Genomic DNA, 27,056 nt, shown 5'->3' with positions numbered 1-27,056 from the left:
CATGCTACACTGACTTTTATTCACGATTTTGGACGACATGCTACACTATGACTTTTATTCACGATTTTGGACGACATGCTATACTATGACTTGGCCAAGACACAGGCAACATGACGGGACACAACAATGTGTCTGTAGCTGTGAGTAAACTTGTCTTATGAAGACAGTTATGTCTAGTCAGCTGTTAGCTATATTATCTTTCAGGTAACTACACTGAATAAGATATCGAGGATTTATTAGCTGTTAGGTGCGTCATCTGTCAGCCAGTTTCATCAGCTCTTGATGCTAACAGTGAATTATGTACGACCTGAAAAGAATGCAAACTGTACTCAACAAATTATCAGGAGAAAAGATGAATTCTTTCATTGTTGGCAGCTCATATTATTTTCTCCGTGAACTACAATCAGGAACTGTTTATTGTGAAACTGGTTTGCACATACACAGAATATGGTGCAGAACAATACACTGTGCAAAAGTCAAGAGACATCAAATATAAAAATATGACAAACAATAAGAAATACATGATGTTTTTAAAGTGAAGGAGCCATGCAGTTAAGACAGAAATATGTGGCTGTGCTTTGCCTCACTGACAGAGAATATTTACCCCCTCAGAATATCTGAGTGTCACATCACACAGTCTTCACACACAACTAGTGTGTGCTGAGAAATAATTACTGTATATAAAAGAATAAACACAAAACAAGAAGGAAACATTTCCAACTATCAACACACATAAATGTTTCAACACTTCCCCAGCTGATCATTCGAAACATTCAGCATCAGAAACAGGCAGCTTTCAGTCAAACCCAGCTATGAAGGTTTCTGTCACCCCAAGAAGAACGACACACGTTAAAGACAAAACACAACAATATGATACAGAACCAAGAGTCCTCAAGGCTGAAAAAGCCAAGCTGCATTAAACAATATTTGTTTCTCTTTTTATCATTGACATCAGAGGCTGTAAACATGTCAAAGGATGTGAAGCAGTATCTCTAAATATCAGGTGTATAAGCTCCACTCAGACATCTGCTGTTTTTCTGATTCTCACATCTGCCTGATGCTCCAGCTGCAGCTTCGAAAGCTTGAAAGTCCACTTATTAAAACCTTTCATTCAAAGATGACAATAAGTAAAGTGAAACAGTCAGCTCTTACAGAGATTCATCATCACACTCCTCAGTTTCTTGTTTTTGCTTCAGCTTAATTTCAGCACTCTGGAAAGATGTGGATCCACCTCACAGAGAGCAACGATCAGAAGTGAACTGGCTTCAGTTCCCTTGTTCCGCACCGTGTCGATCACATGTCGTGCTTTGTCTGCTCTGAGTTTTGCTCTGGCCGACTGCATTTCATCATCATTTATAACCTGACGCTCCAGGAGTTTATCCAGAAGCTGGTTCAGATTAGGATCAGACACTCTGTTTACAAACTGTGTCCGAACTGAGAACAGCCTCTGCTCTGCTGGGACCCTGTCCTCTGCTGGGACACTGTCCTCTGCTGGGACACTCCTCTGTAGAATTTGCCCTCTTAAACCTGGAAGATAATCGAGGAAAGACATTTGTTTAATTGTAAAGCTTCTTGAGACACATTGTGATTTGTGATGTTGAGCTATATAAATAAGATGGACTTGACTTGAAATGTGACTTCAGTCAGTTTAGATGCTGGTGTGGTCTGTACTCCTCAATAACACTAACAAGTGTTTCTGCCCGTGACATGGAGGCCAAGTTTGTTCACTCTGTCTCTCGTTCCCTACGATGTAACACTGGCACTCATGTGTTAGCTCATCCTGAAGCTTCATTAATCTGCCTCACAAACACAGAAAGAAGCTCTGAGTCCCTCTTACTATGAAACTGATAACTGTCCACAGGAAGGAAGTGAGACGTCAGGGATACATCAACTTCACAGCTTCAATGAGCTGAAATGTTTTTCTTCCCATTCAGAGGTGTAGTGCTGCTGGAGCGCAGCAGAAAGACGCTCTGACACCTTTTTTCTTCAAATAAGGAAACAGAATATTCACAGTTCATATAATCAGGCTGAAATTCAAGCACCTGCAGATTTAATCATCACTCAGTCATAAGGCACGATTCAACATTTTAAGAACGGCATCACGTGGCATAAAGTGTACAGACTTGATCTCAAGGTTTATAACCAAGAAACAAGAACACATGAACTGGATCCAAGAAGAAATATTTCACAGGAGCTCCACAGACAGTTCTCTCTGGAAATAGATACTAAGTCCTTCTTTGAACTGTTTTCATGGGGAAATATCTGGTGTTGTGTTCTACTGCCATGTTTCAGTCTACTAAAGCACAAATAAAGATGGCAAGTGTTAATCATGACCCACTGATCAGGGCTCATTTCCACTTCATACTAACATCATCTGTGTTGGGTCTACTTTATTCTTTTCCGTTGTATGTGTATCAGATGGAGTGATGCTGCAGGTGGACGAAGACTTTACCCATCAGATCAACGTCATGCTCCCAGACTCTTGTCTGTCTTTCGTCTTGGACTGTTACAGTCACTTCTGGTGTGTTTGTAGGCAGGCGGATCTCAAACGTTGGGTGATAATTTGGTCCAAACTCCAGGTCGAACTCTGCTTTCTGAAAACCAAAGTGTGAGTATCTCCACGGTATCCAAAGTGTGAAGGTTTGATGAATCGCACCAGCATGTTACGGCACTAACAAAGACTTGAATTAAAAAATCCTCACCTTAGGCTGTACTTTAATGGCCTGAGGACAGTGAGCAGTGTAACTTTGATCTTTGATGAGTTTACATGTGGAAGGAGCCTGGATGTTCTTGCAAAGTTGTTGTTGTGGGCTCACCTACAGAGACATCAGAACAGCTTCACATTAAATGAGTCATATAATACAAAGAAAAACAGGAAATCTGTTTGAGACGTTACAGCCAGAGAAAGTTTGAATTATTCTATTATCAAAACTTGACTGACTTTGTGACACTCAGAGTTTTAGTATAAACTGTTTCAGGGTTCATATGAACATCTGACTGTTGTTTTTAGACAGACTTGAAAAATTGTGAATGTGTCCTTTCACAAAAATCAGCTGACAGCTGTAACATGAAGCTTCACCTCCGTCAGAGGGATGTTTCTTGGCAGGAGAAGCACATTGAGTTTTTGCCTCTGTGTTTCTGGGATTGGTGGTCCGAGGAACAGCAGAACTTGGCCGCTGACTAGTTTTAGGTTGCTCAAAAACCTCGTGACAATATCCCAGACCAGGCCAAAGGCAGAGAGGTGAGGAACAGTGACAACCACATGAGTGTCTGTAATCTCCTGTGACTTGAGGACACTCATTCCATCGTCAGTGATGTGGACAACAGACAACAGGCCATCAGGGAGCGGAGCTGTGAACACACAGAGTTGTTAAACTTTTGTTTGGCTGATAACAACCTCAGGACAATGTTACTCCTAATTTTAATGTATTCAGTGAGTCTAGTCGTTGTGGAAGATAACTGTTGCCCAGGTTGAGCAATTGTTGGTGGATGGGAGCCAGAGAAGGAGGCGGAGAGAGAGGGCAAGAGAAAGAGCAGCGTTCCTGGCCGACCCCTTCATGTTCACTAAGCAGCTCCTTGGCCAGAGGAGGACCGGCCGCCATCAATGATCACCTCAGGTGCACCTACAGCGACACCAGGAGAGACCAACCACCAGGACTTCAGAGATTTATCATTGTTCTAACAAAACTCTCAAACTCATTTTTTACCATCCATAATTTCACAGTGTGGGAGGTGGAGCTGACAGACAGCAGCTTCCTCTGAACACTTGATTTCAAACAGCGGCCCTGCAGCCATCTTGCCAGCTGACTGGAGGACGATCTCGTCCCATTGGACAGTGTTGTACAGCAGCTCCGCCTCCTGAGCCATAACAAACACCAGTCCAGTCAAAGCACACTGGAACACACCTGGACCAGGACACCTGAACCTGTAGGACACAGAAGGACTGATTACAACAAGCTTTCAGTCTGTTGGTCAATGATGTGTTGAGTTAAGCCGTGCAGACGCTCTGTGTTTTTATTCATCTTGTACGTGGTGTTTAACATGATGTCATCTTCCTTTCTGTGAGGTCACAACCTGCGATCCATCCCATCGTCCTACAGACACATCATTGATTCTTTAGGTGATTGATCAGGTGTCCTGACCTCAACCTGAACATTAAACAAAAAACAATCTTGCTGATTCTAAAAAACCTCGGTGGAACAAATTTGGGACTAAAGTCAGGGTTAGTGCACACAGCATCTGCCAGGCAACACAAACACTAAATCCATCCAGCTTTTGTCCTGGTAAGAATTCAGAAAAACTACAGATGTGATTGTTGCATCACTTAAAAAGTTGGAGACCAAACTGACTTTGTGCACAATAGAGAGAAGCAGCAGCTGCAGAAGTATGAAGTGTATGAGTGTTCAAAGTGAACAGTATACAGCTGTTGGACCATCTGACTTGCAGTTCTGATGCAGTATACTGATGCTTTAAGCAGGGTTATCATAGTAAACTAAAACTAAAACTAAAATCAGCAGTGAAAATATTTGTAATAAACTGAAACTACATAAGAACTAAAACTAAACTGGAAACTAAAACTAAAACAGTTTGAACTGCTTCAAAAACTAATACATGTTAAATAGGTTAAATAGTAGTAGTTAGTAGGTTAAAGTGTGAGTGATAAAAGGAGATGAAGTGTAGGTTAAAGTGTGAGTGATGAAAGGAGGTGAAGTGTGGGTTAAAGTGTGAGTGATGAAAGGAGGTGAAGTGTAGGTTAAAGTGTGAGTGATGAAAGGAGATGAAGTGTAGGTTAAAGTGTGAGTGATGAAAGGAGGTGAAGTGAAGGTTAAAGTGTGAGTGATGAAAGGAGGTGAAGTGGACGTTAAAGTGTGAGTGATGAAAGGAGGTGAAGTGAAGGTTAAAGTTTAAGTGATGAAAGGAGGTGAAGTGGAGGTTAAAGTGTGAGTGATGAAAGGAGTTGATGAGGTTGAAGTATTGTGCATATTGTGATGTGGTCACCTGTATGAAGTCTTTCCAGACTCTGTCAGCAGTTCAGGTGTGAAACTTAACGTGTCCTAAAGTTTAAAAAGGAACAAACAGAGTTCATTAGAACACATTGAGACAGGAGCAGAAACTGGCCACCCAACTCTCCCAGTTATGTACAGGTGACAGGATCCTCACTGCTTCACTTTCTACTCTACGTTTACTCTTTACTATGTATTCATCACTTCACTGCTCTGTGTCAAAATGACTCCATTATTGTTATTATTCAGTGAAATGATCCTGCACAAGTGAAGCCTGCAGGACTCTGTTGGACAGCAGCTGCTGGTTTCATAGATGAGGAAGTAGAAATGAGTTTGGAGGAGTTTCTGATGGAAGAGGAAGGAGCAGAGAGTGAGAGGAAAAGGAGGATGAAGAAGAGAAGGAATATTAAACCCTGGAGGGGGTAAAACTAAGAAACCCCAGTCTGATCACTGACAAATTAATAAAACTGTTCAAGTGAAAAACTGATATTTGTGTTCAGATCCTCTTCACACACCAGCTGCTGCTGCTGCTGCTGCTTCAACCTCTCTGGATCCTCTTCATCCACACTGTCCTCTCTTCTGTCCTCAGACACATCCAGGTTTGTCTTTGACGTGGACGCATTAGCTGGGTGATTAAAGACATCAGATGGACAGAAGAAGACACACAGCACATGTCAAACTCACTTTTGGACATCCTGGAGACCAAACATTCAGAAACCTGAAACAGCAACGTCCCCAGTTCAAGACGAGCAGAGCCCTTTGTAGCATGTCTCTGTCCCCATGTTTCCTGTTGGTATCTACTGACAAACCCTCCAATAAAGTCCAAATGTAGAACAACATCATGTTTAAGTCAAGACCAAGTCTAAAGGGGGTCGATACCAAGGTAAGACAGAGATTCAAGACAGTGGTGCAACAAGACATCATGTTTCCCAACATGCAAAGCAGAACAGAACAAAGACAAAGACCTGCTGTGGTTACTGGGATTAACCAGCTTTTACTCACCTCCTTCATGTCTGACAGGTGTAGCTCTGTATACTCTGCCAGTTAGCCTGAAGGAACACAAATACAGCAGTTATCTTATGAGCAGAGGTCAAATCTTCCTCCTCATCTTCTGGACTCCAGTCAATGTGACAGACGAACCTTTAACAGTGAAGAACTGAGACGTATATACACCAACACATTTCAGATACACTAACGTCAGTGAAGTGACCATTTATAGCAAATATTCACACAGTTAGATCAGTCAGAAAAGGCTCTGCTGTCTGAGGGAGCTCTCAATGAATCTGAGCAGTGACGAGGAGAACCAATCCCCTCTTAACGAACATACATGAACATTCAATCTGAAATCAGCAAGACTAAAAACTTGGTGTGAGCGTATCAGAGTCAGAGCATCAGTGAGAAGTGTCAGGTTATAATGGAGACACTGTATGAATATGATTGGATGTTACTGGTCAGCTGGTAGCCAAGAAGCTGATGGATGAGTCACTGATGCTCAGCCTGAACCGACTCAGAGCTCCAATCTGCTCTCACACCTTCAACTCTTACTGAGCAACGTATCTCTGGACCTGAAGATACTGGATCTCTGATTGGATGCTCACTGTATCGTCCAAAAGACCACCTGAGAACAACAGACAGGGCTCTAGTTTCCCGGCACAGCGCAGGTGGCGCAGGGTGACAAACCCCACGCAGAGCTAGTTTCGAGCAGCGCAACCTGAGGCGCGCTCAGTTTGGTAGTTTGGCAGACCAAGGTGCACTGAGATGGGTGTGACGGCGCAGCAGGGGGAGGTGTCGACAGATCCAGCTTGGCGCAGTGACAGTTTCGTGCCAAAAGGCTTTGCCGAAGGTGCGCTAAAAGCGCACCATCTGAAACCAGGTCTACTGTCAGCGCAGGGGGAGCGCAGCCGGTGTAAGCCGAAGTTTGGCTGACCGGCGGACAGTGCGCACACGTCACCAAAACCCTCACAGGCAGGTTTCCAGAATATCAGGCACATTAACGATGCAATCAATACCCACAAAACCACTATTCAATGCAACTATCTGCAATCAGCACATAAATGTATCTCTATATCGACTGTCCCGTCACATCTGATGTCAGATCAAAGGGGATCAGATACAGCATCAGATAGGGAGTATATATTCAGCATCTGTCATCTTAGAAAAGTCAAAAGAAAAGAAACAGAGTGAGACTGCGAGAGAGAAAGAGAGAGAGCGCGCGCACACGAGAGAAACGTAACATTGATTTACAATTGTGGTGACCTCCTCCCAGGCTACCTTTGCATCATCAGCCCGTGGAGGTCTGCTCGCAGTTCCGTATATTCGGACACTGCGAGCAGACCTCCCGGACCAAAACATAAGTTTCCTCCTGGGAGGAGTTTGGCCGTCTGACGCTGCTGTTCTCTTCTGCCATGGCGAATTGAGTAAAGTCTCATTACACCTCAAAACCCACTCCACGCCTTCTCTCTTCCCTCTGTCCGACTTGCGCCGGTAGGAGGGACGGAGGTGGGAAAGAGGAGAAGCTGCGCCAGGGCGCACGGTGTGCCAAACTTACAAAATCCGCCTGGCCACACCCAGTTGGCAAAGCGCAGGTGCGCCGCGCCCCGTCTGCGAAACTAGAGCCCATAGGCTCATCAACACTGACTGACTGCACCATCTACTGACCTCAGAGTCTCCAGTCTACAGTGTGGACTCTCCAGAAATTCACACAGCAGCTTCACTCCTGAATCCTGCAGCTTGTTGTCACTCAGGTCCAGCTCTGTCAGATGGGAGGGGTTGGACTTCAGAGCTGAGGCCAGCGAAACACAGCTGATCTCTGACAACCTGCAGCCACTCAATCTGAATAAAGAATAAAAGATAAAACTCCATTAATAATCCAATCAGATGTGTTTAGGTTTTAAATGTGTAGCTCCTCCAAATGTTTGTTTATGCTCTCCGCCACCGTAAATCACTGTAGGCCTCGATGCTGCACTGATGGTCCTGCAGCGCACTCACTCACCTCAGCTTATTTGGATCGAGCAACTGGGTGATTTATTCATGCGTAGTAATGATTATGCCTACTGATTAAACGCATGCGTCATTTTCAATTTTTTATTTACAGAAATTAGGCTGATGTTTGTATCAAAATAGGCTATATATCATGGATTACTAGAAAACAAATACATTCTGTGTCAAATCAAAATGTTCAGCAGCAGTGAGCACTCCCATATAATCAGAATGGTACAGTCTTGTTTCATGACCACATTTTGCGACGATTCGACAACGAGACTGGCAGTCGAATCAGACTTCTCTGAATCGAATCACCGAATCATCGACTATTCGGGGTCACCCCTACTAATGTGTGTAAATGTTGTGTTCATTTCACACACAGTTGGTCCTGTGTGATTATTACTTTATTTGATTCTATTCTGTTGTTTAATCTTTGATATTCCACTTCTGTGTTTTCTCCTGTAAACTGCTGTGTTTGAGAAAGATTCAATAAATCAACTGTTAATTAAAGAAACACAAGTCTTTGTGACTGCAGACTACATTTATACAAGAAACATGAAAATATGAACAAAAGTTCATTCACAACTTTATAGATAGAAGTTATGTTTGCACATAAATTAGCTTCAATTGTTAAACATGTAAGATCTACAACAGTAACAGAGAGTCAGTGAACTGACCTCAGAGTCTCCAGTCTACAGTGTGGACTCTCCAGAAAATCACACAGCAGCTTCACTCCTGAATCCTGCAGGTTGTTTCCACCCAGGTCCAGCTCTGTCAGATGGGAGGGGTTGGACTTCAGAGCTGAGACCAGAGAAACACAGCTGATCTCTGACAACCTGCAGCCCCTCAATCTGAATGAAGAATAAAAGATGTAAGTTTAGAAGACAATGTTCCTGCTTGAAATCATTCAGTGTTTAATAATGTGTTCAGAGCTGAAGAAGGTTTAGAATGTAGAAGTTTAGAAAATGGAAACTCCAAACAGCTGAACTCAACAGGATGCAGCTTAAAAACTGTAAAATACAAAAAGTGAAAAAGAGCTCTCATTAACATTAATGACAACGTGCTGCTACTTCAATAAAGACGCAGTGACTTTGGAGTGAATGATTCAGTGTAGGATTTGATTTGTTATATTAAGGTTTTAAATCTGCTGCATTGACATGAATTAGAGGTGTTTATTAAATGTAATACATTTACAATAATTACACACAGTAAGAAGTGATTTGATTGAATGAAATGTGGGATTTTGACAGGTTAAACAGGATCAAGTCATTAAAGGCCAGTTTATTGTGATATATGAAGGAAGTGTAGGTTGTCTTCACTAACATCCTGATGTTTCACTTAGAGCTGAGGCTTCACTTAGTTCACTTACTGTACAGCTCAGTACAGCTCCACATTGGAAGTCTAAACTGTAAATGTGACACACAAATGTCATTTTCAAATGTTTAAATCCTGTTTTTCAGTTTTAAATTAGGAGTTGACATTTTAAAAACTCAATTTTAATGACTTAAATCTCAGTGTAAATGTCATAAGTTATGATCTGACCTCATAAATATCAGCCTTATGTCTTAAATTTAATGCCATTTTCACATCATATTAATCTCAGTACAGAAGTATGTGATGGTGTCTGACCTCAGAGTCTTCAGTCTACAGTGTGGACTCTCCAGAAAATCACACAGCAGCTTCACTCCTGAATCCTGCAGCTTGTTGTCACCCAGGTCCAGCTCTGTCAGATGGGAGGGGTTGGACTTCAGAGCTGAGGCCAGATAAACACAGCTGATCTCTGACAACCTGCAGTGACTTAATCTGAATACAGAATAAAAGATGAAGATGAAACTCCATTAATGATCCAATCAGATGTGTTCAGGTTTTAAATGTGTAGCTCAACATTACTATGTCCTAATCAATGAGCTTTTCCCTAAAATGAGTAGAGTGACTTTGTCATTGTGTTATTGTGGATCATCATAATGTCAGCCTTCTACAGACATCATCCAAATGTCACCACAACATTCATACACCTATTCATGTCAACACTGATTAATAACATGCTGCTGATCATTAGAGGATCAATACTGTATTGATCCTTTAAATCCTTTAACAACTAACAGTGGATATTTTTACCTCCGCCGAGGAAGTTATGTTTTCGCTGGCGTTGGTCTGTTGTCTGTTTGTTTGTCTGTTTGTTTGTCTTTAAAATAACTCAAAAAGTTCTAAAATGGATTTTGATGAAAGTTTCAGGAAAGGTTGATAATGGGACAAGAAACAGATGATAAAATTTTGGTGGTGATTGGTTGAAGCGAAGTGGATAAAATAATAAAATGGCGGGAAATCCGAGCTGCTTGGCGGAGGTCTGCACTCTCCAAGTGCTTTTCTAGTCTACACTTTCTTGAACAAACACAAGTCTTAAAAAACCCCAGAGACATTTTGTCTGTGAACTGTGTCCTATGTATTTCTTCATTTTAGTTAGATTATTTTTTCACTGACAACTCAGTGTGCTTCCTGTCGTCATTTATCTTTTGTTGTATTTTTCTGTTTAATGTTATTTTAGTTCTTTTGTCTATTTTTCTCCTGAAGTTGAGGGAAGGTCTGTTTCTATAAACCTGTGGCTTCTTCACCTCTCCTGATACATTTTTTTATTTATTTATTTTTTACTGTTTAGATTTAAAGCAGTTTTACGTGTGTGCAAGTAAAGAAATAAAATGAAATAAACTCATGAAAGAATTTCGGTCCTCACAGAGACTAAACTCCTAAACTTGAGGACCAAGTGGGAGCAGGAGCTGGAATGTACTTTTGAAGACAGTAGATGTGAATCAATATGTGAGGAAGCACTATCCTTCTCATAGAACAGCCGCCATAAGCTTTACAGTTCAACATTAGCCACAGAACCTATTTGACCCCACAAAGACTCTGTAGGATCAATGAATCCATTTCACATCTTTGCCCTCCATGTAAAACAGAGACAGGTAACCTTATTCACATCTTCTGGAAATGTCATAAATTCAGACTTTATTGGGGATCAATATTGGAGATTCTTAAAGAGATGATTGGCTTTGAGATCTGCCGTTCACCTAAACTAGCCTGACTAGGCAACATATCTGATATCCCTCTCTCCAAAAGAAACAAGCTTCACTTGATCAAACTGGCCATGATGGTTGCTAATAAATGTATTGCTGTATGATGGAAAAGTGCAGATCCTCCCCCTGTCTCCATGTGGCTCAAAGAAATGTCCTCGCACATGACATCAGAAAAAATCATCTTCAATCTCAAAAGAAAACCACATCTCTCTGATAAATGCTGCTCTGCTTTTAGGAGCTACATGGGAAATATTTCACAGTCTGTTGTGGGTTGATGACCACATATGTTTGACTAATGCACACATGCATCTGTGTAGACATGTGGAGTTGAACCTCTGTGTACTAATGTGTGTAAATGTTGTGTTTATTTCACACACAGTTGGTCCTGTGTGATTATTACTTTATTTGATTCTATTCTATTGTTTAATCTTTGATATTCCACTTCTGTGTTTTCTCCTGTAAACTGCTGTGTTTGACAAAGATTCAATAAATCAGCTGTTAATTAAAGAAACACAAGTCTTTGTGACTGCAGACTACATTTATACAAGAAACATGAAAATATGAACAAAAGTTCATTCACAACTTTATAGATAAAAGTTATGTTTGTACATAAATTAGCTTCAATTGTTAAACATGTAAGATCTACAACAGTAACAGAGAGTCAGTGAACTGACCTCAGAGTCTCCAGTCTACAGTGTGGACTCTCCAGAAAATCACACAGCAGCTTCACTCCTGAATCCTGCAGGTTGTTTCTACCCAGGTCCAGCTCTGTCAGATGGGAGGGGTTAGACTTCAGAGCTGTGGCCAGAGAAACACAGCTGATCTCTGACAAACTGCATTCCCACAATCTGAATGAAGAACAGAAGATTTAACTTTATGTTACGGGTCCAGGGATGTTAACCACAGTAACAAAATTGTAACACGTGTGAAGCAGGTAGAACAGAGGCAATGAGGATAAGGTATGCTGCATTTCCTTCCAGATTGCTTCTGCTTGTTGTTTTATTAACAAGCCACACGTAAATAACAGATTTCAGTTTCTTTTGTTCTTCTGAGTCTCCCCTATATTCAGTCCATCACTTTCAGTATCTCACGACTTTCACAGTTTCACTAAAGCATCCATTTCTGTGATAAACACAAAATGTTGACATTAATAATTAAAGTACATTTCTCACAGTATCCATCGATCCATTTTATAACCGCTTATCCTCTTGAGGGTCGCGGGGGGGTGGAGCCTATCCCAGCTGACACTGGGCGAGAGGCAGGGTTCACCCTGGACAGGTCACCAGACTATCACAGGACTGACACATAGACAGACAACCATTCACACTCACATTCACACCTACGGACAATTTAGAGTCACCAATTAACCTGCATGTCTTTGGACTGTGGGAGGAAGCTGGAGCACCTGGAGGAAACCCACGCTGACACAGGGAGAACATGTCGGAGCACCTGGAGGAAACCCACACTGACACAGGGAGAACATGTCAGAGCACCTGGAGGAAACCCACGCTGACACAGGGAGAACATGTCAGAGCACCTGGAGGAAACCCACGCTGACACGGGGAGAACATGCAAACTCCACACAGAAGGGCTCCCACACCCGGGATCGAATCAGGAACCCTCTTGCTGTGAGGCGACAGTGCTAACCACCACACCACTGTGGCGCCCTTCTCACAGTATACTACTGCTTAAATTATTTTTCACATTGAGTGTAACTCAGTGACATGAAATGTCCCCTTTAACACTGTATGCTGTACCTTTCATTAAACTTCTGTAATAATTACAGGCCACTGAAATGAATTACTATGAAATGCTTGTGTTACATGTTTTACCGATGTATGTTAAAAGGAAACACACTTCATCACATCATAAACAATCAACATTCAATGAACTATTTTAATCTTTAAATTTTAACCAATTGTATATTAAGTAAAGTGCATATTAATTACAAACAATATATTTTTGTAATATTCACAATGTGCAGGAGCTCTTAAACACTTGACACTTCCAGGTCACGTTTGCGGCACAAAATGGCGTCACCTCAATCTCCAATGAACTAACTTTTTTTTACAGCTGTTTTATGCATGTAAAAGTCACGATAAACACTCCATACTTCCAGCAAACAGTCACGTAAATAAAGCCTGACCTTATAACAGAGGTAGTTGGAGTTTATTTACAGTTTACCGACCTGTATGAAGCAGGTACAACAGAAGCAATGAGAACAAGGTGCATTGCGTTTCCTTTCAGATTGCCTCTGAGGATAACAGTGGAAAAACGCCCTCCATACAGGTTCCCCGGAACAACAAAACAAACACAAAAGTTCTGCCTCACTTCTGCCCAAAAAACGTATTCTTCACTCCATTAGTGCCATAACAATTAGCTTGGACCACAGTAATTTCAACAGATGAATATTAATATGAACATAAACGTGTACAATAAAATAAAATTATGAGAGTGGTAATTATGCTCACTTTTTCACCATACAAATGTGGTCACACTATTTCAGGCGCGCCACATTTAGAAGACAATGTTCCAACCTGAACAGAAATATGTGAAATGGCCGCGACCTCTTAACACTGCATTCCGTGGTGGCAGCACATAATGAGTTAAAATTACGTCCTGGTATGTGTGATGCTCTTACACTGAACAAAAATATAAACTCAACACTTTTGTTTTTGCTCCCATTTTTCATGAGCTCAACTCAAAGATCTAAAACATTTTTTATTTACACAAAAGACCATTTCCCTCAAATATTGTTCACAAATCTGTCTAAATCTGTGTTAGTGAGCACTTCTCCTTTGCCGAGATAATCCATCCCACCTCACAGGTGTGACATGTCAAGATGCTGTTTAGACAGCATGATTATTGCACAGGTGTGCCTTAGGCTGGCCACAATAAAAGGCCACTCTGAAATGTTCAGTTTTATCACACAGCACAATGCCACAGATGTCGCAAGTTTTGAGGGAGCGTGCAATTGGCATGCTGACTGCAGGAATGTCCACCAGAGCTGTTGCCCGTGAATTGAATGTTCATTTCTCTACCATAAGCCGTCTCCAAAGGCGTTTCAGACAATTTGGCAATACATCCAACCAGCCTCACAACCGCAGACCACGTGTAACCACACCAGCCCAGGACCTCCACATCCAGCATGTTCACCTCCAAGATCGTCTGAGACCAGCCACTCGGACAGCTGCTGCAACAATCGGTTTGCATAACCAAAGAATTTCTGCACAAACTGTCAGAAACTGTCTCAGGGAAGCTCATCTGCATGCTCATTGTCCTCATCGGGGTCTCGACCTGACTGCAGTTCGTGGTCGTAACCGACTTGAGTGGGCAAATGCTCACATTCGATGGCGTCTGGCACGTTGGAGAGGTGTTCTCTTCACGGATGAATCCCGGTTTTCACTGTTCAGGGCAGATGGCAGACAGCATGTGTGGCGTCGTGTGGGTGAGCGGTTTGCTGATGTCAACGTTGTGGATCGAGTGGCCCGTGGTGGCGGTGGGGTTATGGTATGGGCAGGCGTATGTTATGCACAACGAACACAGGTGCATTTTATTGATGGCATTTTGAATGCACAGAGATACCGTGACGAGATCCTGAGGCCCATTGTTGTGCCATTCATCCACGACCATCACCTCATGTTGCAGCATGATAATGCACGGCCCCATGTTGCAAGGATCTGTACACAATTCCTGGAAGCTGAAAACATCCCAGTTCTTGCATGGCCAGCATACTCACCGGACATGTCACCCATTGAGCATGTTTGGGATGCTCTGGATCGGCGTATACGACAGCATGTTCCAGTTCCTGCCAATATCCAGCAACTTTGCACAGCCATTGAAGAGGAGTGGACCAACATTCCACAGGCCACAATCAACAACCTGATCAACTCTATGCGAAGGAGATGTGTTGCACTGCGTGAGGCAAATGGTGGTCACGCCAGATACTGACTGGTTTTCTGACCCCCCCCAGACCCCCCAATAAAGCAAAACTGCACATTTCAGAGTGGCCTTTTATTGTGGCCAGCCTAAGGCACACCTGTGCAATATTCATGCTGTCTAATCAGCATCTTGATATGCCACACCTGTGAGGTGGGATGGATTATCTCGGCAAAGGACAAGTGCTCACTAACACAGATTTAGACAGATTTGTGAGCAATATTTGTGAGAAATGGTCTTTTGTGTGTATAGAAAATGTTTTAGATCTTTGAGTTGAGCTCATGAAAAATGGGAGCAAAAACAAAAGTGTTGCGTTTATATTTTTGTTAAGTGTAGGTCTCTCTTATTAAAGACACTTTATGAAAAAATGAAGTTGAACTAACTCAGTAACTTAAACTGAACATCGGAAGTCCAAACTGTAAATGTGACACACAAATGTCATTTTGAAATGTTTAAATCCTGTTTTTCAGTTTTAAATTTTAATTTGACATTTTAAAAACTCACTTTAAATTATTTAAATCTCAGTGTAAATGTCATCAGTTCTGATCTGACCTCATAAATATCAGTCTAATGTCTTAAACTCAGTGTAACATGCACATCATATTAATCTCAGTACAGAAGTACTGTATGTGATGGTGTCTGACCTCAGAGTCTTCAGTCTACAGTGTGGACTCTCCAGAAAATCACACAGCAGCTTCACTCCTGAATCCTGCAGTGTGTTGTCACCCAGGTCCAGCTCTGTCAGATGGGAGGGGTTGGACTTCAGAGCTGAGGCCAGAGAAACACAGCTGATCTCTGACAACCTGCAGCCCCTCAATCTGAATACAGAATAAATGATGAAGATAAAACTCCATTAATGATCCAATCAGATGTGTTCAGGTTTTAAATGTGTAGCTCAACATGAGTAGAGTGACTTTGTCACTGAGTTATTGTGGATCATCATAATGTCAGCCTTCTACAGACATCATCCAAATGTCACCACAACATTCATACACCTATTCATGTCAACACTGATTAATAACATGCTGCTGATCATTAGAGGATCAATACTGTATTGTTCCTTTAAATCCTTGAACTACTAACAGTGGACATTTTCTACACTTTCTTTAACAAACACAAGTCTTTAAAAACCACAGAGACATTTTGTCCTCAAAGCTCTTTATCATTGGAATTTATTAAAATTATCATTATAATTAATTCATGATGTCTAATTATTTATTTGATTGTATAGAAATGTACCCAATAAACAATATTTCCATATGCATATATACATTCACACACACACCACAGCAGGTTCAGTTACATAGGAACACAAGAATGGCATTTTTTAATGATACACCATTATAATACCGTCATTTACCACAACCTGAATCGATTCAATTAGATTACCAAATATAGCGTGACTTGAGTCCACCTTTGTTTAAAAGTGTCCATTTTCAGTTGCAGACTTGCTGTCATACGTTCCATTGCATAAACCTCTTCAAGTCTCTGTGTCCACTGGGTTATAGTTAGTGGTTTTGCGTCTTTGTCATTTATCTTTTGTTGTATTTTTCCTGTATATTTTCAGTTTAGCCCTGCTGTTTTTCTCCTGAAGTTGAGGGGAGGTCTGTTTGTATAAGCCTGTGGCTTCTTGACCTCTGCTGATACATTTCTTAAATATTCCTTTTATACTATTTAGATTTAAAGCAGTTTTACGTGTGTGCAAATAAAGAAATAAAATGAAATGAACTCATGAAAGAATTTTGGTCCTCACAGAGACTAAACTCCTAAACTTGAGGACCAAGTGGGAGCAGGAGCTGGAATGTACTTTTGAAGACAGTAGATGTGAATCAATATGTGAGGAAGCACTATCCTTCTCATAGAACAGCCGCCATAAGCTTTTACAGTTCAACATTAGCCACAGAACCTATTTGACCCCACAAAGACTCCGTAGGATCAATGAATCCATTTCACATCTTTGCCCTCCATGTAAAACAGAGACAGGTAACCTTATTCACATCTTCTGGAAATGTCATAAATTCAGACTTTATTGGGGATCAATATTGGAGATTCTTAAAGAGATGATTGGCTTTGAGATCTCCTGTTCACCTAAACTAGCCTGACTAGGCAACATATCTGATATCCCTCTCTCCAAAAGAAACAAGCTTCACTTGATCAAACTGGCCATGATGGCTGCTAATAAATGTATTGCTGTATGATGGAAAAGTGCAGATCCTCCCCCTGTCTCCATGTGGCTCAAAGAAATGTCCTCGTACATGACATCAGAAAAAATCATCTTCAGTCTCAAAAGAAAACCACATCTCTCTGATAAATGCTGCTCTGCTTTTAGGAGCTACATGGGAAATATTTCACAGTCTGTTGTGGGTTGATGACCACATATGTTTGACTAATGCACACATGCATCTGTGTAGACATGTGGAGTTGAATCTCTGTGTACTAATGTGTGTAAATGTTGTGTTTATTTCACACACAGTTGGTCCTGTGTGATTATTACTTTATTTGATTCTATTCTGTTGTTTAATCTTTGATATTCCACTTCTGTGTTTTCTCCTGTAAACTGCTGTGTTTGAGAAAGATTCAATAAATCAACTGTTAATTAAAGAAACACAAGTCTTTGTGACTGCAGACTACATTTATACAAGAAACATGAAAATATGAACAAAAGTTCATTCACAACTTTATAGATAAAAGTTATGTTTGTACATAAATTAGCTTCAATTGTTAAACATGTAAGATCTACAACAGTAACAGAGAGTCAGTGAACTGACCTCAGAGTCTTCAGTCTACAGTGTGGACTCTCCAGAAAATCACACAGCAGCTTCACTCCTGAATCCTGCAGGTTGTTTCCACCCAGGTCCAGCTCTGTCAGATGGGAGGGGTTGGACTTCAGAGCTGAGACCAGAGAAACACAGCTGATCTCTGACAAACTGCAGCCCCTCAATCTGAATGAAGAATAAAAGACGTAAGTTTAGAAGACAATGTTCCTGCTTGAAATCATTCAGTGTTTAATAATGTGTTCAGAGCTGAAGAAGGTTTAGAATGTAGAAGTTTAGAAAATGGAAACTCCAAACAGCTGAACTCAACAGGATGCAGCTTAAAAACTGTAAAATACAAAAAGTGAAAAAGAGCTCTCATTAATATTAATGACAACGTGCTGCTACTTCAATAAAGACGCAGTGACTTTGGAGTGAATGATTCAGTGTAGGATTTGATTTGTTATATTAAGGTTTTAAATCTGCTGCATTGACATGAATTAGAGGTGTTTATTAAATGTAATACATTTACAATAATTACACACAGTAAGAAGTGATTTGATTGAATGAAATGTGGGATTTTGACAGGTTAAACAGGATCAAGTCATTAAAGGCCAGTTTATTGTGATATATGAAGGAAGTGTAGGTTGTCTTCACTAACATCCTGATGTTTCACTTAGAGCTGAGGCTTCACTTAGTTCACTTACTGTACAGCTCAGTACAGCTCCACACTGGAAGTCTAAACTGTAAATGTGACACACAAATGTCATTTTCAAATGTTTAAATCCTGTTTTTCAGTTTTAAGTTTCAAGTTGAACCATTTAAATCTCAGTGTAAATGTCATCAGTTCTGATCTGACCTCATGTCTTAAATTTAGTGCCAATTTCACATCATATTAATCTCAGTACAGAAGTATGTGATGGTGTCTGACCTCAGAGTCTTCAGTCTACAGTGTGGACTCTCCAGAAAATCACACAGCAGCTTCACTCCTGAATCCTGCAGCTTGTTGAGGCTCAGGTCCAGCTCTGTCAGATGGGAGGGGTTGGACTTCAGAGCTGAGGCCAGAGAAACACAGCTGATCTCTGACAACCTGCAGCCCCTCAATCTGAATACAGAATAAAAGATGAAGATAAAACTCCATTAATAATCCAATCAGATGTGTTCAGGTTTTAAATGTGTAGCTCAACATTACTATGTCCTGATCAATGAGCTTTTCCCTAAAATGAGTAGAGTGACTTTGTCATTGTGTTATTGTGGATCATCATAACGTCAGCCTTCTACAGACATCATCCAAATGTCACCACAACATTCATACACCTATTCATGTCAACACTGATTAATAACATGCTGCTGATCATTAGAGGATCAATATCAAATCAGACATGTTGGACTACAAACTCTTCATTCTTTCATTTATTACATGAGCTTCTTCTTCCTGGATTTGGGAGCTCAGTAGGTTTATGTCATTTAAAGGAGAGCTCCACATTTGTTCCAGTGTGTCTTCAAACAACAGCCACATGTCATATGTACATTAACAGAGTCATTGGTGGACACAAGTTAGATGATTCTTAAATAGAGTTTGATTTGTTAGAGAACAGAAACTTTATAAAACTACATACAGTCTGTTGTTGCTCTGAATCACAAACACTATGACTGCTCTCACCTGACATCTTTTTGTCATCATTACAACAGAGAGTCTTTTTCTTCTGCAGCTTCTTTCTAAAGTCCTCAAACAGACCTTGGATGGTTCTTTGTTGGGACGTTTGGGCCTGTGTTAGGCTGCTGTTTATTACTCTGAGCTCTGCTTTAATGCACACCACACCACAGCAGCTGTAGCAGCCATATCAGCCTCTGACATCATCAACATCACCACACTTCATAACTTCACCTTTATTGAGCTTTGCATTCATGTCTTTCTTGTCTTTCTCTAACCTGTCGCTCTCTCTCTGTTTACACAGAAGCTCAAAGTGTCTGCAGCCTGTTTTTATCTGCTGTCATCAGATCTTCAACAACCTCATTCATATCCCTCACACACTCTACAGCCTCATCAGTACTGACATCATCTTCACTCACTGATGGACCACAAGCTGAAAAACTGTCCTGTCAAACTTTTCATCTCCCGAAATACCAAATATTCAGACATTTGGAAAAACTGAAAAGTCTTCAGATTTGTGTTCAAGCAAAATCCCCAAAATATATGAACCAAAAATATGAAGCTTCAGTCAGAGAGTTGTGTTGAATATATACAAAGAACATCATAAGCTACAGTCAGTGAACTGACCTCAGAGCCTCCAGTCTACAGTGTGGACTCTCCAGTCCAGCAGACAGCAGCTTCACTCCTGAATCCTTCAGGTCCCTGTTGTAACTCAGGTCCAGCTCTGTCAGATGGGAGGGGTTGGACTTCAGAGCTGAGGCCACGACTTCACAGTGAGTTTCTGAGAGTCGGTAGCCAGAAAGTCTGTCATAACACATTGATTACAGAATATGTTATTATGAAAGAGGACACTTTATATTGACTTCATGTATTTGATGATGAAACAGTTTGACAGATTGTGTTTTGATTAACATTTGCATGACGCCATCTTGATTAGAAAACCACGTTTTAAACTCAGTGAACAATTACAGTTGGAAAGATGATCTCTTTTTGTTAGCTAGCTGCTGCTGGCTAATGCTAATGTTAAACTTTACATAGATGTTGTTGTGTAACTGACGTTACTGATCAGTTCTCTGATCTGATGACTTTCTACACTTGTGCTGCCAAATCACTGTTAAAACATTCAACATTATCACATAAGTGTCACTTGTGGCCACAGTGGCTGATTCACTGACATATTCGATTCAATTAATAACAATAATAATGATGAAAATAACAAATAAACAACACTTTTCAAAAACAAGTTCACAAAGTGCTTTAAAGACAGAAAACAGAATAAACACATTTAAAATAGTTTCTAATAATAATCATAATAAAAAGAACATGAAGAATTCAAACTAATTAAAGCCAATTAATGAAGATTAGTCTGATGTTATTTAAACAATGTAAAGTCAAACCATTAATCTGAGCTGCATTTCTGCCGTGTGATATCGCCTAACATCCTCCATGTTCACTATGAAATGGCTCCAAAACCATCACCAAAAGAATCTAATGCACAAAAGTAATTCTCTAGACCTTCAGAAATCTCCTCTGGAAAATGATACAGATCTTATTTTATACTCTTCAAATAATCAGGTATCACCTGTATGTGTGATGATATCAGACACCTTGCAGAACCTACTCAGGTAATAATAACTTTACTGCATTCACTGATAACTGTAAAACACTGCTATATGTTGTGATGAAACCTCCAACACCACCTCTAAAGACCTTCATTAGTTTTATCAGGTTTGCACGTCGCCTCCATCACCCAAATAGGGATGGGTACCGAAACCCAGTATTAAACGGGCCAGGGCTGGAATTATTAAAGACCGTACTATTGATAAGCTCTGATGTTAACAGGTCTGCTTTTGGTATTGGAGAAATTCACAAGATATATTTCTTGTTCATTTAGGTCACATAAACGTTATCTTGTACCGTCTTTATCTCACCAACTCTGTTTCTCATTTGCAATAAGATTAAGACGTTCATCACTGATGCATTTTTTCTCTGATGTGGAGAAATGCAGCGTTTTCGACCTCCTACCTCGCAGTTCATCTCCCGTTACCCCGTCCACCTCAGGGATGTTATTGTCTATAATAGGAATTTATTCAGGTTTCTACCATTTTTCCCCCGTTAAAGGTTTTTTTGGGGAGTTTTTCCTTTTCTGCTGTGAGGGTCCGAGGACGGAGGGATGTTGTACGCTGTAAAGTCTCTGAGCCAAACTGTGATTTGTGATATTGGGCTCCATGAATTAAATTTAAAATTGGAATTAGGTTCTAAACAATGCTGTAGCAGAATGTTAATTTATACACTGTACTAATATACATAGAAAATGAAGCAATGTCAGTTCAGTTCTTCTGTTTGTTTTGAGAGACACAAAATAAGAACCGATAAGAGTTGTGTTAAAGTAGCGGATCAATAAGCAGTATGGGTAAGAGTGGTAGTAATGTTCAAACCTTGATGATAGCCATCCCTACACCCAAAGGAAGAGAAATAAGACGAAACTGACAAATGTAACAACTATTAGAAATAAATAGAATAACTGTGTTCAGTAACTTGACAGCTAGAAACACAACTAACTGAAACATCAACATTTGAAACAGTTCAGGAACATCTGTGAAGAACTGAACTACTAATCTACACTGATTTATAATGTTAATCACATCTGGACTTACTGAGCCTTTCTGCAGTTCCTCACAGCTGGAATCAGTCTGCGTCGTCCCTCCCATGATGTGTTGTACTTCTTCAGGTCCAACTCATCCAGAACCTCCTCTGACATCTGCAGCATGTAGGCCAGAGCTGAGCAGTGGATCACAGAGAGTTCCTTCACTGATCTGTTCTCTGACTTCAGGAACTCTTGGATCTCCTGATGAACTGAGTGGTCGTTCATCTCCGTCAGACAGTGGAAGATGTTGATGCTTCTGTCAGGAGAGATCTCATCATTGTTCATCTCCTTCAGGTTGTTGATGGCTCTCTGGATGATTTCTGGACTGTTGTCTGTCCGACCCAGCAGACCTCCTAACAGTCTGTGGTTGGACTCCAGAGAGAGGCCATGAAGGAAGCGAACAAACAGGTCCAGGTGACCATTTTCACTCTCCAGGGATTTCTCCATGGCTCTGCTCAGGAACTCATCCAGAGATGGGTAATGGTCTTCACTCTTTCCAAAAAACTTAGAAATCTTCTTGAAGAAAGACTCTGGCTTTGAGTCCCTTTGACTGAAGACTGTACCCAGGAAGTGCTCCAGTACCTCTGTCTTCCTGTTGGTGTAACAGTGGAACAGGTAGACTGCAGCCAGAAACTCCTGAACGCTCAGATGAACAAAGCAGTAGACTGTTTTCTGGAAGATCACACACTCTCTTTTGAAGATCTCTGTACAAACTCCTGAGTACACCGAGGCCTCTGTGACATCAAGACCACAGAGCTCCAGGTCTTCTTGGTAGAACATGATGTTTCCTTTCTCCAGCTGTTCAAACGCCAGCCTCCCCAGCTTCAGAAGAACGTCCCTGTCAGCCTCCGTCAGCTCCTGTGGACTCGTCTTGCGTCCCTTAACATACTTTTGCTTCTTCCTCTTTGTCTGAACCAGCAGGAAGTGTGAGTACAGGTCAGTCAGGGTCTTGGGCAGCTCTCCTCTCTGCTCTGTAGTCAACATGTGATCCAGAACTGTAGCAGTGATCCAGCAGAAGACTGGGATTAGACACATGATGTGGAGGCTCCTGGATGTCTTGATGTGTGAGATGATTCTGCTGGACCGCTCTTCATCACTGACTCTCCTCCTGAAGTACTCGTCCTTCTGGGCGTCAGTGAAGCCTCGTACTTCTGTTACCCTGTCAACACGTGCAGGAGGGATCTGATTGGCTGCTGCAGGTCGGGAAGTTATCCAGACCAGAGCCGAGGGAAGCAGATTCCCCTGGATGAGGTTTGTCAACAGCACGTTGACTGATGACTTCTGTGTGACATCAGACACGACCTCATTGTTGTGGAAATCCAGTGACAGTCTGCTTTCATCCAGGCCGTCAAAGATGAACAGAACTTTCCAGACAGCGAGCTCCTCTGCTGTGACCTTCTGTAATGTTGGATGGAAAACATGGAGCAGCTTGAGAAGACTGTACTGCTCATCTTTGATCAAGTTCAGCTCCCTGAACGAAAGCAGAATCACCAGACTGACATCTTGGTTTTCCAAACCCTCGGCCCAGTCCAGAGTGAACTTCAGCACTGAGAAGGTTTTTCCAACGCCAGCGACGCCGTTGGTCAGAACCACTCTGATGTGTCCCTGTTGGTCAGGTAAGGCTTTAAAGATGTGGTGACACTTGATTGGAGTGTCATGGAGGGTCTTCTTCTTGGAAGCTGTCTCCAGCTGCCTCACCTCATGTTGGGTATTAACCTCTTCACTCTGTCCCTCTGTGATGTAGAGCTCAGTGTAGATCCTGTTGAGGAGGGTTCCACTTCCTGTTTCATCACTTCCTTCAGTCACACGTTCACATCTCCTCTTCAGACTGATCTTATGTTCATCTAAAACCTCCTGCAGACCAGCGTCCACTGGAAGACAACAACAAGGCCTCATTATAAATAGTCTTAGTTATACATCATTAAAAAAGGAATGAAAATGGAAGCTGAGATTTTTTTTAAATGTAACGACTGTTACAACACAAGAAGAATCTTGTTTTCAGACATGAAGACATCAGCAGACAGATGGACAGTCTTACTTTGTACAGTGCTGGTCTGACTGTCTGTCTGCAGTCCAGTTCTTGTTCTGGATCTTTGTCCACACTGGGGACAGGAGGAGTCTCCTGATGAAGCAGACTGGTCCCAGTATGAGGTGATGCACTGTCTGCAGAACCAGTGTCCACAGCTGGTAGAGACTGGATCCTTCAGGACGTCCTGACACAAAGCACAGCAGGACAGCTGCTCCTCCACACAAACATCACTCCTCTTCTTCTCTCTGTGGACACAAAGACATCTCTTTATGACTAAAATGTTCACTGTAGGTTTTTTATTTTATTGACACAAACTCAACACTTTCTGCAGCTGCTTCACAGAACAAACCTTCCATTAAAGTGCTGATCATGCTCTTCACTGTTTTACAGTCACGTTGAGCAGCTTAGCTTCAGTTAGTTTGGATTGAACCGAGGTAAGAAGTGCTCTAAATAATAAGCAGCAGTCTGAAGGCCCAGACACACCAAACAGACATCAGAGAACTAGCAGCAATGAGACCGCCCTGCTGCGTCACATCACGGTGTCGTGTCTCAGCCAAAAAGTTGCACGTTAACACGCCAATCCGATGACCAACAAGCACGTATGTCCTGTGCCTGCATGAGAGGAAATAACTCTCTACACCAGCAGATGATGGACGTCTGTAATCGACATTCAAAACTAGAAACTGGAAGATGATGCTAGCTAGCCAGTTAGCACATGAACAACACAATCAGAGCATATTAACTGTACACCAGTGAACAACAACACAAACCATCAGGAAACGTTTCTGCTAAAGAGAAAAATAATCTGACTTGATGGAATAAGTTGGTTTTGGTCTCACTCCCTCTGGACTTTAGCTCTTTGTTCACATTCTTCACTTCCGTATTTTTTCTTGTGCGCTGAGCTGAACTGTCGATCAGAGTGATGTAATGTGCCAGTAGGCTCCACTGTGGGAGGCGGCGATTCAGGAAAAAAAGCACACTAGCGCCAACAAGGACCGAAGGTGCAGGACACACTGCAGCGACGAGGGCCATGAAAGCTCACCAAAGGCCCATCATTGATACACAGCTGACCGTCGGCTTGGTGTGTCAGGACCTTAAGACACAAAGTTTGTGACAGTCAAACGTGGCATGCCGATTCTTGGAGCAGACACCAACTGACCACTGTAGCAGGGCCCATGCTCACAGGTACCTGGGGGCACCAGAAGCTCAAAACAAAAGTCAGTAGCAACAGCAAAAAAAGCTGTTTGGCATTGGCAGAGAAGATCTGGCAAATTTTTCATGGGCGCAACCCACATACTCAGCTCTGCTGCTCATCCCACAAATGATCCTTACAAATTCTGCAGTCAACATAATCAAATCATGTCTTGTATGACTGTATGTATGATTTTCAGGTTTCTCTTGAGTCACATGTCCATGGTGTAAGCGTGTTGTGCCACAGTAAGAGTCATCACAATGCACTGTATATAGTTATATGGATGAGATGAAACTTCAGTACATATCTGAATCTGAATAATTTGTATCAGTGATTTTCAGTTTCAGTCCTAAATGCAACACAAAAAGATTCATAAAATCCTTCTTCCTATGTCGTAGCATTTGAGAGACTTTTGAGAGATTGATTTATTCTTAGATTAATGACAGTAATGCCTTTAAGACTTTTTAAGGATCCACAGGAACCCTGATTAAAGAAGGACTGAAGGAACAAATGTTGGACATTGAAAAAGTGTCTGAACGTGACAGAGTTGATGATGTTGTGGACGTTGTTTCTGGTGAAGAAACTCTGTGGTGCCAATGAAAGAGTTGTGTTTACTTCAGCTGGAGTTTATAGATGTATGTTAGGATCAGGGTTCTGCTGTCAGTCAAGCTGAGAGATGAACAGTAATGCCGTCTTATATATATAATATTATTAAAAGATTTTTTGTTGATGCTATGTGAGAGCAACATTTAACTTTGTATTGTTTTAGGTGATTTACAACAGTGTATATTGACCTTTACTGTGTAAGCTTCCTACACAAAGGGGGAAACATGTTGTGTGTTAGTTTCCAGGTTCATCACTAGAGGTCACTGTAGACCACAGGATGTTTGACTGCATGTGATGCACTGAAACTGAAAGAAGAAGCAGAACCTGGGTGAAGTTCATGGCAGCCTCTCTTTTTTGTTGTTGACATACAAACACAACATTTAAAAGACAAAAATCAGAAACACAGTCAGAGGAAACTGAAACTGAGTCAGTGGTTCTCTGAGAGGAAAACAGTAACACTGGCTGAGAGCTCAGGAAACATGTTTACAGAAGTTACACGCAAAACTCAGAGAACAGCAAGTAACACACACATACACACACACACACACACACACACACACACCCCACTGTCACATGTCTGTCCTCTACAGTCCACAGAGACAAAGCTGACTCACACACTTTGACAGTAACATCATATAAATGTTGGATCAACACTCACCCTGCCTCAGCCTTCACGTTTCCTCCTTCTGCTCCGTCCACTCAACATGGAGTCTGAACTGTCTGAACACGTCAGTGTCAGGGTTCCTCCCTGTCCTCATGTACCTGGATAACATGTTCAGTGTAGCCCCGCCCCTCTGCATTTACAGGAAACCAGCTGAGTTTATCTATGTGTGTGTGTGTGTGTGTGTGTGTGTGTGTGTGTGGTGCTTGCACAGATCAGGCCACGCCCCTGTTATGGTGCAAACATTGTGAAGACTGTACTGTACTGCTTGTGGGAGGTTTGCAGAACCGAAACAGTCCAGGAACTTAGTTAAAGTTAAGCTCAGTGTGAACAAATTGCTGATGGTGGTAATTACCTAAAATTAAATGATGTTGATTTAAATGTTGTGGTGGGGCTTTAACACCTGATGATGTTCACAGTGTGCAGATGTGATCCACTCCCTGAAAGCACCCTGATCAACCAGTGGGAGGACGAGAAGACTCATGACAGGTCATCTCACTATATAATGAAGAAAACTGT

At 41.5% G+C, this 27,056-nt stretch overlaps 1 protein-coding gene across 13 annotated transcripts; it reads right to left on the bottom strand.

The window, feature by feature from the left end:
- Positions 1-384: 384 nt before the first annotated feature.
- Positions 385-26,677, bottom strand: LOC117265035 (NACHT, LRR and PYD domains-containing protein 3-like). Of its 13 annotated transcripts, XM_078162850.1 has the most exons (19): positions 26,535-26,677; positions 24,088-24,323; positions 22,060-23,920; positions 20,030-20,206; positions 18,680-18,853; positions 17,764-17,937; positions 15,640-15,813; positions 11,731-11,904; positions 9,615-9,788; positions 8,663-8,836; positions 7,662-7,835; positions 6,006-6,052; positions 5,519-5,628; positions 4,999-5,054; positions 3,708-3,925; positions 3,080-3,351; positions 2,703-2,816; positions 2,453-2,594; positions 385-1,527 (listed from the first exon to the last, which is right to left on the bottom strand). In XM_078162850.1, coding segments are annotated over exons 2-19 (4,551 nt in total). In that variant the 5' UTR covers positions 24,089-24,323; positions 26,535-26,677; the 3' UTR covers positions 385-1,192. The 13 variants fall into 13 exon arrangements, 11 of the variants coding, with proteins under 11 accessions (XP_078018976.1, XP_078018978.1, XP_078018977.1 ...); XM_078162852.1 differs by lacking the exon at positions 8,663-8,836; XM_078162851.1 differs by lacking the exon at positions 9,615-9,788.
- Positions 26,678-27,056: the final 379 nt, after the last annotated feature.

This window comes from Epinephelus lanceolatus, chromosome 20, assembly GCF_041903045.1.
Source record: "Epinephelus lanceolatus isolate andai-2023 chromosome 20, ASM4190304v1, whole genome shotgun sequence".
In the NCBI taxonomy this organism is placed as follows: domain Eukaryota; kingdom Metazoa; phylum Chordata; class Actinopteri; order Perciformes; family Serranidae; genus Epinephelus; species Epinephelus lanceolatus.
The sequence above is the reverse complement of the archived record's forward strand: the minus strand, read 5'-3'. Positions and strand labels throughout refer to the sequence as shown.